Source organism: Balaenoptera musculus, chromosome 13, assembly GCF_009873245.2.
Source record: "Balaenoptera musculus isolate JJ_BM4_2016_0621 chromosome 13, mBalMus1.pri.v3, whole genome shotgun sequence".
NCBI lineage: Eukaryota > Metazoa > Chordata > Mammalia > Artiodactyla > Balaenopteridae > Balaenoptera > Balaenoptera musculus.
Genome location: NC_045797.1, coordinates 45188454 through 45201448, shown reverse-complemented (window position 1 = coordinate 45201448; position 12995 = coordinate 45188454). Strand labels below are relative to the sequence as shown.

At 39.3% G+C, this 12995-nt stretch overlaps 2 protein-coding genes across 4 annotated transcripts in view; one reads left to right on the top strand and one right to left on the bottom strand.

Moving 5' to 3' along the window:
* Window positions 1-8792, bottom strand: part of ASB3 (ankyrin repeat and SOCS box containing 3) — a 93013-nt gene extending 84221 nt beyond the window's left edge. Inside the window, exon 1 of one of the 2 annotated variants that reach the window (XM_036872311.1) lies at window positions 8618-8792. Coding sequence is in view for 1 of the 2 variants with exons in the window: in XM_036872313.1 (XP_036728208.1) it covers window positions 8618-8705 (88 nt within the window). In the remaining variant the exon portion in view is untranslated. The remainder of the gene's footprint in view (window positions 1-8617) is intronic. The other variant, XM_036872313.1, reaches the window with a different exon arrangement.
* Window positions 8793-8867: 75 nt separating this feature from the next.
* The window catches only part of ERLEC1 (endoplasmic reticulum lectin 1), a 38596-nt gene continuing 34468 nt past the window's right edge, over window positions 8868-12995 (top strand). Inside the window, exon 1 of one of the 2 annotated variants that reach the window (XM_036872315.1) lies at window positions 8868-9195. In XM_036872315.1, the coding sequence (XP_036728210.1) occupies window positions 9034-9195 (162 nt within the window). In that variant the 5' untranslated portion in view covers window positions 8868-9033. The remainder of the gene's footprint in view (window positions 9196-12995) is intronic. The other variant, XM_036872316.1, reaches the window with a different exon arrangement.

Sequence of the window (12995 nt, the reverse complement as noted above, 5' to 3'; positions counted from 1 at the left end):
AAATGAAGGAGAACAAAATTGAAGAAGTGAACAAATAGCACTCATGGAGTGCAATGAAGGAAAAATGAAAAAAGATCCACATCTAGAAAGAAATACTCTCATAAAATATGATAAAACTAATGATAAAGAAAAAGAGTCTAATAAAACATTCCAGAGGAAAAAGTATATTACTTGCAAAAAAGAAGCAGAATTAGACTGGCTTTAGTATTCTCGTCAGATATACTAGATGGTAAAAGGCAAAGGAATGATGTCTTCAAAGTTTCAAGCAAAACAAAATGATTGAACTATGCATTCTATTCCCACACTATTAACTGAGAAGGCAAGATAAATACATTTGCATATAGGTCTGTGAAAATTAAATTACCTGCTTTATATCTTTTCCCCAAAAAATTACTTGTAAGTAGCTATACCCCAACAAGCTGAGAGGGAAATGTGAGATAAGGAGGACACAGAATAACATAAAACAGTAGATTTAACCCAGGAGAGTTACCCCCAAAAAATAAAGATAGATGGATAGACCCAATATAGATAGATAGATATGCAACAGACTTGGAAAGCAACTAGTGTAAATCAGAACAAAGTGTTTGAGAGCTCAAAATATATCTTCAAGAACAAAATGGATTCATTTTAGCAAATATAGTACTAATTTTAGGGAGCTAAAAGGACACTTTAAGTGGCAGAGGATTAATACAATTACATTTCTTTCTCTGCAGTTCCAATCACACCTCTTGATTTTATACTGAATTGTACTTGCATAATTACAATATTGTAAAGTTTATAGGTTTTCAATGCTTGAGAATCAACCTATAAACAAAGCACAGAAAGACTGAATAAAGTCACAGAACGTAGATGTTATAAACATATAGTAGTAGCCAACTGCAGAAGCAGTGAAAATGATAATAAAAGCTAACACATATTACATATTTAATATGTAATTAAGGCACTATGCTGAAAAAGCCTTACATGCAATAACTCATTGATTACAAAATGGCAACACTGAGAAGTGGCCAAAAGAATGGATTCAGGAGCAAGACTGTTCGGGTTTGATATCCAGTTCCACTGCTTACCAGTGTTATGACCTTGGGCAAGTTGCCATATTTTATTAATATATTTATTTCATTTTAAGACTTCTGAAATTGAGATGAGTCTTACACTAGATGGCATGCCATAAATTTAATTGGTAGTGGTTATTTTCTTTGTTAGTAGTACAAAAAAAAAATAGTGAGCCCTAAAATCAATGGCAGAGGGGAACTGCTATAGTTCAAAACAGACTTTAAATTGGGATTGACATATATATATACTATATATAAAATAGAAAACTAATAAGGACCTACTGTACAGCACAGGGAACTCTACTCAATACTCCGTAATGGCCTATATGGGAAAAGAATCTGAAAAAGAGTGGATATATGCATAAATGATTCACTTTGCTGTACACCTGAAACTAACACAACATTGTAAATCAACTATACACCAATAAACTTTTTTTAAAAAATAAAAATAAAAATAAAAATAAAACAGCCTTTATGACAACAATTAAATGCAAGGCATGACCCCTGATTGGATCCTGAATGGGGGAAAAAAAGGCCAATAAATGGTGAAAGTTGGGACTTCCCTGGTGGTGCGGTGGCTGGGAGTCTGCCTGCCAATGCGGGGGACGTGGGTTCGAGCCCTGGTCCCGGAGGATCCCACATGCCGCGGATCAACTGGGCTCGTGTGCCACAGGTATTGAGCCTGCGCTCTACAGCCCGCGAGCCACGGCTGCTGAGGCCCGCGCGCCTGGAGCCCGTACTCCACAGCAGTAGAGGCCACCGCAGTGAGAAGCCCGCGCACTGCTGCGAAGAGTGGCCCCCGCTTGCCGCAACTGGGGGAAGCCCACGCGCAGCAACGAGGACCCAACGCAGCCAAAAATAAATAAATAAATAAAATAAATTTATTAAAAAAAAATGGTGAAAGTTGAAATCATTGTTATTTTTCTAAGATGTGATAGTAGTATACATCTTTGGTTATAGAGGAATCTTTTTATTCCTAGTCATTGATTTTTTTCAAGGTTCAGGCCAGTTGTCTTGTAGAATGAGCCACATTTTTTATTTGTTTGATAATTTTCTTATACCCAGGCCTGACAAGAATACTACACATGTATTGTTATATATAGGTGTTGTACACATGAAGTTTTAAAAACTCATAGAAAATTCTTAACAGAAAATCCTTAGGAAAAACCATAAACAAAAATATAAAGTATGGGATTAAAAAAAGAAACATTCTAGCTTGATTTGAAATCAAATTTCCAATCTCCTTTCTTTTTCCTTGTACCTAAGAAATGAGTACGTACAATATTGACATTTGCACCTGGATATCTGCTGGCATTCTGTCACCTGTGTACGTGATGTATTTTAACCAAAAATCTCTGAAGGCCAAACTTTTCTCTTCATTTATTTTTCCCAAAATGTGTATCCCAGTCCTCTTAAGTCTTCTTGTTACCACAGAGTAAATTATATTTAAAGGAGTGATTGGAGGGGAAAAAAGATCAATATTGGAAATTAACAGAAAAGGGCAATTACTATCTTAGGCAGCCTCTGGAGTAGTGTTAAAAAACCTCAGATTGCATACCAGCTGTTAATTTGAACAAATGTCTTTATTTTTATCGGTTTTGTCCTTTATATCTCTAAATGAGAAAGTATTATAGAGATGTGGGATAACTTTTAACTCAAAGCCCAAGTGGTTGGTTCTCATTTCTGTCTCAGAAAAATTTCAACTGGAAAAAAAAATTTAGTTTTATTCAGCCATATTTTATAACATGGCACAGATATACAATTTTATACCTGTGTGTGAATTATATTGGAACATATTAACCCCTCTTGTGTTTCAGTTTCCTAATCAGTAAAATGAGGAAACAATAAAATCTAACTTCTGAGGTTATTACATGGAATAAATCAATTATATAAATTTATATCTATAAAGCGTTTAAAATAGTGCCTGGACACATCTATTAAATGAATAAAATACATAATAAATCTCAATCTTCATAATAGTTCTTACATCTCACATTTGTTATTTTCTCCATTTTAAAGGTAAGAAAACTGAGCTCTAAAGAGGTTAAGTAACGTGCCCAAGGTCACACATGTAGTAGGTAGGATCAGAATCTCACTAGCCTAACTCTTGAGCCTCTGCTCCTAACCACCTCACTATTCAGTTGTACAGAGTTTGTATATACTTATTCAGCCACTGCCTTATTATTAGAAAATCAGATATCCAGGGGTTTTTTTTGCCATTACAGCTAATGCCACAATGAATTATCTTTATACATACATCCTTATGTGTCAGGGCTTTTGTATTTAAAGGAGAAAGTCCAAAAAGTAAAATCACTAGGCCAAAAGGTTTGCATATTTTTAACTTTAATAATTTTTAACTTTAAAAATTACTAATTTTAAAAAGTTTATTATAGCAGGTCTATCTTTCCTTTTACAGTATCTGGATTTCCTTTCTTACTAAAAAATACCATCCCTACTGCAATTATATGAATATTCTCCTAATTGCTTCATATGGAAATATCTTTAACTCATTTACAATTTACTTTTTTTTTTTTGGCAGCGCTGCCTGGCTTATGTTCCCCGACCAGGGATTGAACACGGGCCCTCAGCAGTGAAAGCGTGGAGTCCTAACCACTGGACCGCCAGGGAATTCTCACAATTTACTTTTTATGTAATTTATGATAAGGTGATCTAGTTGGTTTTCCTATAGATGAATAGCAAATTGCACTATCAGCATTTATTGATTAAAACATCCTTTTCCCACAAAAGTGAAATGACACCCTTGTCACATATTAAATTCCTTATGTCATTCCCAAGCCCTCTTTCTATACTCAAACCAAATTATTTTTGCTCTCTCTGTCTTGGGTTCATGCTCTTTCATCCACTTAGTATAGGCCTCTCCCAGCTCTGTAAATCCAATTCCTACCATCCATTAAGGTCCTATACAAATGCCGAGACTATTTTATTGGTTTCCATGCTTCCTTCTTCTCATCCCTTGCTAGAGGTAATCACCCCCTCCTTTGAATGTCTGCAATACTTTATCTGCACAGTACTTCTCTAACAACACTTCTCACTTTTAATATAATTAGTTATTTACAAGTCCTATCTCCCTTCCTAGGTGGTAATATTTTGGTGGACTTGATCTATATCTAAGTCATTTTTTTTTTATATCTAAGTCATTTTTATAGCACCCTTAGTACTTTGGACGGTGCTTCCAAACCACATTTATTAGATGAATAACTGCACAACTTTCTTGATCTCTCCCCAGATCTGTAGTTCTGCAGCTAATTGAAAACTGCCACATTAAGACTAACTCCCTTGTGTGCAGAAAAGGGTAGTTTTGCCAAATAAAGGGGAATTTTTCTGGAATCCATGAAGCAGAAATTTAAAATAAAATTTAAGATTGTGTATTCTGTACCATATTTACATGAGAAAAAATCAAGAGACTATTAAATGAAGTAATTGACTACTTTTTCAAAATAATTTCTAGGCAATGATGGGGTTAATACAGATTCAGGACAATCTTCTACATATTTACATTCAAAATTCTCTATGATGATAACTGCATAATGATGACATCAGTGCGATGTAAGATTAAGTGCCTTATGGAATCATCAAAGATACAACGCAAACAGGCATTATAGGCAAAGTAGGTGTTCACTACACTGCAAAATTTTTAGAGTGCTAGAAAGGTCCCCTGCTTGCCTCTAAATATCTTCCCACTCAGTGAGCTAATGCCTAAAACTTTACCATTAATATTCAAGCCTCTCATTTAAAAGTCTAAACCAGTGATTCTCAACCATGGGCCATTTTGCCTGCCAAGGGACATCTGGCAACGTGTGCAGACATTTTTGGTTGTCACAACTTGGCTGGGGGGAGGGGGGAGGGCGGGGTTGCTACTAGCATCTAGTGGACACAAGCCAGGTATGCTACTAAACATTATACGATGCACAAGATAGCCCCTCACAACAAAGGATTTTCCTGGCCCAACATGTCAACATTGCCAAGGTTTTGAGAAACTGGTGTATACTCTGCTGAAATGCAAAAACATAATGTTTTTAATTTAACAAACACATAAACAAGCCTCCACTTCAATCCAATCAAGCCTTTCTTCCCCTCTGCTCCTCCTCCATGCTGTCAAATCCAGTGGTTACCTGCTTATCCTCATCTTCCACAACTCCTCAGCAGCATTTACTTGACTCAGCTAGCTGGTCATTCCCATGGTACACGTCTTTCTCTTGACTTCCTTGATATCTCAGTTTTCTGATTTTCTTTCTGCTTTACTGGGCACACCTCCCCAGTCCATTTTGTTAATTCTTCAATGCTGTTCAGTATCTAATGTTGCAATGACTCATCTTCCCTTTGTTATCCTCATTTTTTCCCTAAATGATGTCAGCCAGAACCATGGCTTTCAGTATATCTATATGCTAATAACGCCAAAATTTATAACTCCAGCTCTGACCTCCTCACCTGAGCTTCAGATTTATTTAACCAATGTGTTAGCTCCAGTTGGATGTCTAACTGATATCTACAACTTAACATGTCCAGTAAATCAACTATACTCCAATAAAAATTTTAAAAAATAATAAAACTTAACATGTCCAAAACAGAACCCTTGATTCAGAAATTACTATTACTGTAATCAAACCACATATGTAAGATGTTAACAACTGGGGAAATCTAGGTTTGATTCTTTCAACTATTATATAAGTTTGAAATCACTTCAAAATAAAAAGTAAAACAAACAAAAACACATGGTTCCCATCAGTCCACATTCTTTTCTTCCCTCTTTCAGTAAACTGCACCATCAGTTCCTCATAAAACATATCTAGACATCATCATTAATTCATCTCTGTAAGAACATGTCACATCTAATCCACCAGCAAATTCAAGATGCTGTAGCTGAAAAATATATCCAAATTAGGCCACTTCTCCCCATCTCTGCTGCTACCAGCTTCCTAACTGGTCTCCCTGTTGCCATACGTGTCCCCTACATTAGTTTCCTAGGGCTGCCATACAACTAAGCCCACATGCTGAGGACTTAGTTGCTCCACGGCATGTGGCATCTTCCGAGACCCAGGCTCGAACCCATGTCCCCTGCATTGGCAGGCAGATTCTTAACCACTGTGCCACCAGGAAAGTCCCAAGTCTGGGGGTTATAAGTCTGAAATCAAGGTGTCAGCAGAGCCACGATCTCTATGAAACCTCTATGGGAGGATTTGTCCTTACCTCTTGCTAACTTCTGGTGGTTGCTGGCAAACTTTAGCGTTCCTTGGTTTGTAGACACATCACTCCAATCTCTGCCTCCATCCTCACGTAGCATTCTCTCTGTCTGTGTCCAAGTTTCCCTCTTCTTATAAAGACACTAGTCATTGTATTAGGGCCCACCTGAGTTCAATGACCTTATCTTAACTTTCCATCTGCAAAGACCCTATTTCCAAATAAGTTCACACTCACAGGTTCCAGGGGTTAGGACTTCAGCATATCCTTTTGGGGAACACAATTCAGCCAATAACATTCTTTATAATCAATTTTCCACACGGCAACCATAATGATCTTCATGAATGTACATCAGGCCACATTACTCTCCTGCTTAGAGATCTGTGTCCAGCTGGCCATCTCCTACCACTTTGCTCTTATACGCCAGCAACATTAGCCTTCTTTCTGTCCCTCCAACACACCAAGCTTTTCCTGCTGGAAATTGCTGTGTGGCTTCCTCTTCACCATTTCAAGTCACAACTCAAATGTCACTTCCTCACACAAGTCTGACCATCTACCTGAGCAGCATATCCCAGAAGCATTCTCTTTCACACAACCCTAGTTTCTAAGCAGCAACGACCACTACCAGAAATTATCTTACTTGTTTTTTATCTGTTACTTGAACGTAAGCTCTACTGAGGCAGCTTCCATCACTATAGACCCAGAGACTAAACCAGGGCAGACAAATATTTTTCATTTTTATTTAGTCAAATACATCTCTTTTCCTTCATGACTTCAGGATTTCCTATCTTACACACCAAGATCATTGAATTATTCTCCTAAGTTTTCTTCTATTGTTTTCTTTTTGTTGTTCATTTAAATATCTAATCCATTTGGAATTAATCTTGAACTGAATGAACTGAATTAATCTGAACTGACTGCCTCTGTTCCTCTAAGAGAGCACTAATCTCCTGCTGTTGATTCCATCCCACACTATCTGCTGACTACACCAAAAAGTCCTAACGGACCATCTAGAAGGATTGTGCTGGAAATGCACTTCCCCACCTGCCTGATGAACTCCTATAAATCCTTAAAACCCCAATTCTAATGTCACCTCTCCTGGGAAGCCTTTCCTGTCCAATCTCTGCCCTTCTTTATATCTTCACTCTAACACCTCTTTACTGTATAATCTATAGTACTTGCCTCATAACATATATAAAGTACTTACACTAGTGCACAGAAGATATGCTATATCAATGTTAACTACTTTATTATATCACAAGAGGTTACCATTATTTGTCTGTGTAATCTCCCTTGTTAGACCATGAGAGAAAAAGGACAGAGACCCATTTATTTGCCATTTACCAATCCCAATGTTCGCACACATCTTAAGCATTAATAAATAAATAAATTAATGAACAACACCTCAATTCTGGAAAAAAGTAATTTTCTTTGATGCTGCGGATTCCTTTTGTTTTAAAAAAGGAAATTTTTAAAACAAAAAATAGAAAAACAGACTGTTCTTCCTGCTTTTTGATTTGGCTCAAATTGCGCAGGGGGTGGGAGGGACGACAACACACGAGGGACGACACAGTCTTTAGCAGATCTAGCACGAAGGTCTAGCTTTTCCCACCTCCAGAAAGACAATGACAGGTGCTCTAGAACTAACACTGTATAACCCATTATATTAGAGATGGAAACAACGGCTTTTTTTTTTTTTCAAGATGGGGAGGGGATTCCAAAACTCTTTGTGCTTTTTTGAATAAAGTCAGAGATCTCTGAACCTCATGTGAGTTCATAAACTCACATTCACCTGGCCCTGAACCTCACATAAAGCAACTTATCGGCTTCCTTAAAAAAACAGCAACCCAACACTTCAACTCTGGGATGAAAGAGACCCCCGTAAAGCAAAAATGTAGGGGCTGAGCTATGTAGCTGCCCTTCCCACAAGGGAGATTCTCCGTCTAGGCCACCCTCGGAGAATCGCAGTATTCTTATACGGGGGGACGACAGGTTTCCTCGGCTCGGGTATCCCCGAAACCACGGCTGAGGAGGCTGAGCCAACCCCCGCCCTGCGTTAGTCAGGAGCTTGAAGTAGTGAGGTGACCGCGGCCCACAGCAAAAGAGGCGGAGAGAAACTTCCAGCGGGAAAGATGAAGTGTACAGATGCTACGTGCGGAGAAAAGGAAAAGCAACGAGATGGTAGAGCAGTCAGGAACACCGCCACTTCTCACTTCTCCTCGCCACCTCGAATTTTCTCATCTGAAGACCAGCACCCGCCCCGCTCACACTCTCCTGTAGCTGCTCCATGAGGGCCAAGCCGCTGCCCAGCCGGTGGAGAGCCGCGCGGGTGGCGGAAGGGAACAGCCGCGGCCTCCCAGACTCACCGGCTCTCCGTGCCGCCACTTCGCCGCCGCCGAAAAGGCTGGTCCGAGGCCCGGTCTTTGCGCGTCCGCTCCCGGGAAGCCGCTGCATTCGCTCCCAGCCGCTAGACTGCGGTTGCGTGCGACCAGATGAGCCCGGCCGGCGTCCCGGCTTCCGTAGACGGACGGCGCGGCGGCCCCGGATGTTGATATACCGCCTGCCCCGGAAACGGTGGCGGGAAGTCAAAGGGGGCGGGGACGGGGGCGGTGTTGCTGTGCTCTCCGGAAGGAGACGTGGCGGCGGTTGGGCCCTGGGCTGCCTGGGCGCTTGGTAGTCCCGCCGCCTCCTCCTCCTCCTCCTCCTCCTCCTCCTCCTCCCTCTCCTCTCCACTGTGGGCCGAGGGGGTTGTGGCGGCTGCTGGAGAACTCGGCGGCGGAGGATGGAGGAAGGAGGCGGCGGCGCGCGGAGTCTGGTCCCAGGCGGGCCGCTGTTGCTGGTACTCTGCGGTCTCCTAGAGGCGTCCGGCGGCGGCCGAGCGCTCCCCCAGCTCAGCGATGACATCCCTTTCCGAGTCAACTGGCCCGGCACCGAGTTCTCTCTGGTCAGTGCCCTCGCGAACCCGGTAGCCATCTCTCTTCCTCCTGGCACTTAAGGGTTCGGCCCCTTCCCTCAGTATTCTGCGTTTTTTCCCCCTAGAACCATCTCTGCGGGCGCATGCCTCCTTCCCCAATCCAAAGCTTCATCGACTACGCGTTCATTCATTCAAACAGCAAGTGTTTATCAGACACGTTCTGTGGATGTGCCCTCCATGCTACGCATTCCGGGATCCAGCGGTCACCTGCTCTCCCCTTTAAAAATCTGTCTCACTATACCTTACCAACACTCCCACCCTGTGGAAGAAGCTTTTCTAGAACCACGTCAGGCGCACACATTTGTCTTCTCTTTGGAAAGTCCTCTGCAGCTCTTAACTCCACCATCAGCCTTCTCTCCTTCAAGGAGTATTACACACCCTACCTACACAACCAGTTGTACTGCGGATATGAGTTCCCTCTCTCATATTCGTTCTTTCTCCCTTGTATACACACACAGTACATACACATATACGCACAGCTCTTTTTCCTTCAGAGTTGTTTCTGAGAGGGCTCTTTGGCCTGTGAGATGTTAACGACGCTCTATGCAGAATATCCTTTACAGTTTTGATGTATTACGACTGATATTTAAGACCCCAAAACATGAGATTTTATGATCGGTTTTCTTACATTGAAGAACATATTTATAATCTCAAAGTAATGAATATTTGCAGTCCTTCTTCATTTGGGGAGTGGACTGCTGAGAAGTCTTGCTATCCACGGTAGGCCAATAAAAATTGGGCTCTTGTGATACTTACCGTATGGTAATTAATTCATTTATTTCAAATGGAAGTCGGGGAAAATGCAACAGTTCCCCCCGCCCCCCGCTCCGCCCTGCAGAATTTTTTTTAAATTCTTATTCCAATTACCTGCAGTCGTTCTACTTGGAAGACTGTTTTAGTATGTTGTTCTATTACTATTTCACTGAAACGTGAATATGTGATACTAGGATGTCTGCACAGAATGTCCCAGGATAACGGATGTCATCAGTACCACAACAGACTTCTATTTGCAGATGTTAGTTTTTGCTAATATTTCACACCTGGTTTGTTTCTCCACCTGTCTTCAGTTCTTCCATTCTGGTAGTTCAGTGGCTCTTAAACTTAAGTATTTCTCTGGGAAGCCAGATTAATCTTTGCATTAATGCCAGGAAATATTTTTTAATTAATTTTTATTGGAGCATAGTTGGTTTACAATGTTGTGTTAGTTTCTGCTTTACAGCCAAGTGAATCAGTTATACATATACATATATACACTTTTTTTTAGATTCTATTCCCGTATAGGTCATTACGGAGTATTGAGTAGTGTTCCCTGTGCTATACAGTTGGTTCTTTTTCAGGAAATATTGATATATTAAAATATTTATATGAAAGTTTGTTACAAATCAGATATAACTAAGAGGCTTGGGATAAGAATATTTTAGTCCAGCTTCTGTTATTATTTCCAAAGAGCACACTTGGCATGAACTTGGCAAATGTTTAAAGAATGTAGTCATTAAAATTTTTTACTGTTGCACCTGTGTTTTGTTGTTGTTTTTTTTTTAATTAAAAAAAGGCATGCTGATATGTGGCCCTAAAAATTTACTGACCTATACGCAGATGACTAAAACTAGCCTTTTTAGAAGTTACTACCAAATCGTTCAGTTTTCTTTCTGGCACTGGTGTTTGCTGGCTAAAAAGAGGTTATGGTAGAAGATCTCGGTCTTAAGGTATGCTGTACCAACCTTTCCTACATCTAACAATTTTATTTTGACATTTTGTTTTTAATTACTTTTCTTTGGCAATGAAGCATAATCTAAGATGGGCACATTTGAAAATTTGGGGAGAAATTTTTTTTCTTTTTTTAAGTTTGAGTTATTTTGAGAAAAATGTAGAAACATTTTCCTATAAGTTGGCAAAAGGTCTGTGGCCCTCACACAAAAATAAGCCCCAAGAGTCATTATCATTGATCTTTTGATTTTTTTTTTTTTTTTTAGTATTCTTCTAATCTCAAGGCTTCCCTTCCCTATTTTGTGTAGTTGAAACTACAGCCCTCCACACCTGGCACTGTCATTTTGTTTTATAGGCCAGTTGGATGAACATTTGTGTGTAACTAAGCAGCTGTATGAACTAGGATAAAGGTCTTTATCTCTCTACCACCTGAAGTTGGAAGGGACTTGATTAGAAGATCTGAATTTTCTTTATCTTTAAAATTCTTCTGTGCTTGGGCTTCCCTGGTGGCGCAGTGGTTGAGAGTCTGCCTGCTAATGCAGGGAATACGGGTTCGAGCCCTGGTCTGGGAAGATCCCACATGCCGCGGAGCAACTGGGCCCGTGAGCCACAACTACTGAGCCTGCGCGTCTGGAGCCTCTGCTCCGCAACAAGAGAGACCACGATAGTGAGAGGCCCGCGCACCGCGATGAAGAATGGCCCCCACTTGCCACAACTAGAGAAAGCCCTAGCACAGAAACGAAGACCCAACACAGCCATAAATAAATAAATAAATAAATTAAAAAAAAAAAATTCTTCTGTGCTTTAAATCATCTTCCCCTTCAGATATATCAAAATAATATGTAATCTTTAAAATTTGCTTAGTAAGGTATTAAGCACCAAAATTGTGTACATTTTTAAATGTTTACAATAATTAATGATTATGATATTCTTTCTTTACTGTTTTTTAGCAGTCAGTTTTGTTTTTGTGTATATTTTCCTTCTGAAATATCATCTCTGTGTCATTAAAGTGTTCGATTATTCATTACTTCACAGAGTTTATGAATTTCACCGAAGGAAAACCACAAAATAAGTCTAATTTTCTTTCTACTTCTTTTGTTAGTATAGAAATGTATTCCCACTCAGAAACTTTCCCCAGACACTACACTTGGGAAAAATGGTGACCAACTCCATGGTTCGAAGCATGTTATATATATTAACAAGTAGTGCCATTGAGTTTATTTTACAGCCTCTCCCAGGATAGTTTTCTCTCTCATCCTCTATCTTAATTCCTCCAGACTCATGTCAAACATTAGGAATTTCTCCCCTGCCAAGATACTTTTAAAATTCCTTAATCTTAAAGACCACACCCCCCCTTGATTAGTTTCATTATATTAAAATCTGATTTTTATCAAATCACTAATCTTACACTAGAAATACTTTAAGGTGTTAAGTTATATAAAACAAGTGTTTTAACACTATCTGTGATTCTGTGCATTCAGAATTATATTTTTTTAGGTAAAAACATGTTTTACAAAATCAGAAGGAAGCATTTTAGTAGTAGATCAAAAAAATTTTTTTAACTTAGAAAATCACAAAAGGTTAACTTTTCCCCTGTAATTTCTATTATTAAAAATTAGGGTAAAGTTTGTTAAAATTTTTACTTCGTGATCCCAATAAGTGATGCACTATTTCAGCAAAGAGTTTTCAGATAGAAGAATTGCCACTTGGTCTGTTTTATTGAAGAAGAAAGTAGCCCTTCCTAAACTAATGAAAAATGAATCTTTGCAGCAACAACAAATCTTCAAATAAGAATAGGTGATGGTTTCTACTTCTGTTACCTTTTACCTAAACCTTAAAAGCAATAGGCAGAGGAATGAACTTCTTCACATAGACATAAAACCCAAGATTAGTTTTAATTACAAAGAAAGAATTGTCTTCCTTTCCTTGCCGTGGCTCTAGACAAGCAGTTTCTTTTTCCATTGTTAGCATTGTGGTAAATATTTTAGTAAATGAGTCAATATTGCTGTAGAATCCAGTTATGAATATTAAATTGCAGGTACTTCACAAATAGAGAGGATTAT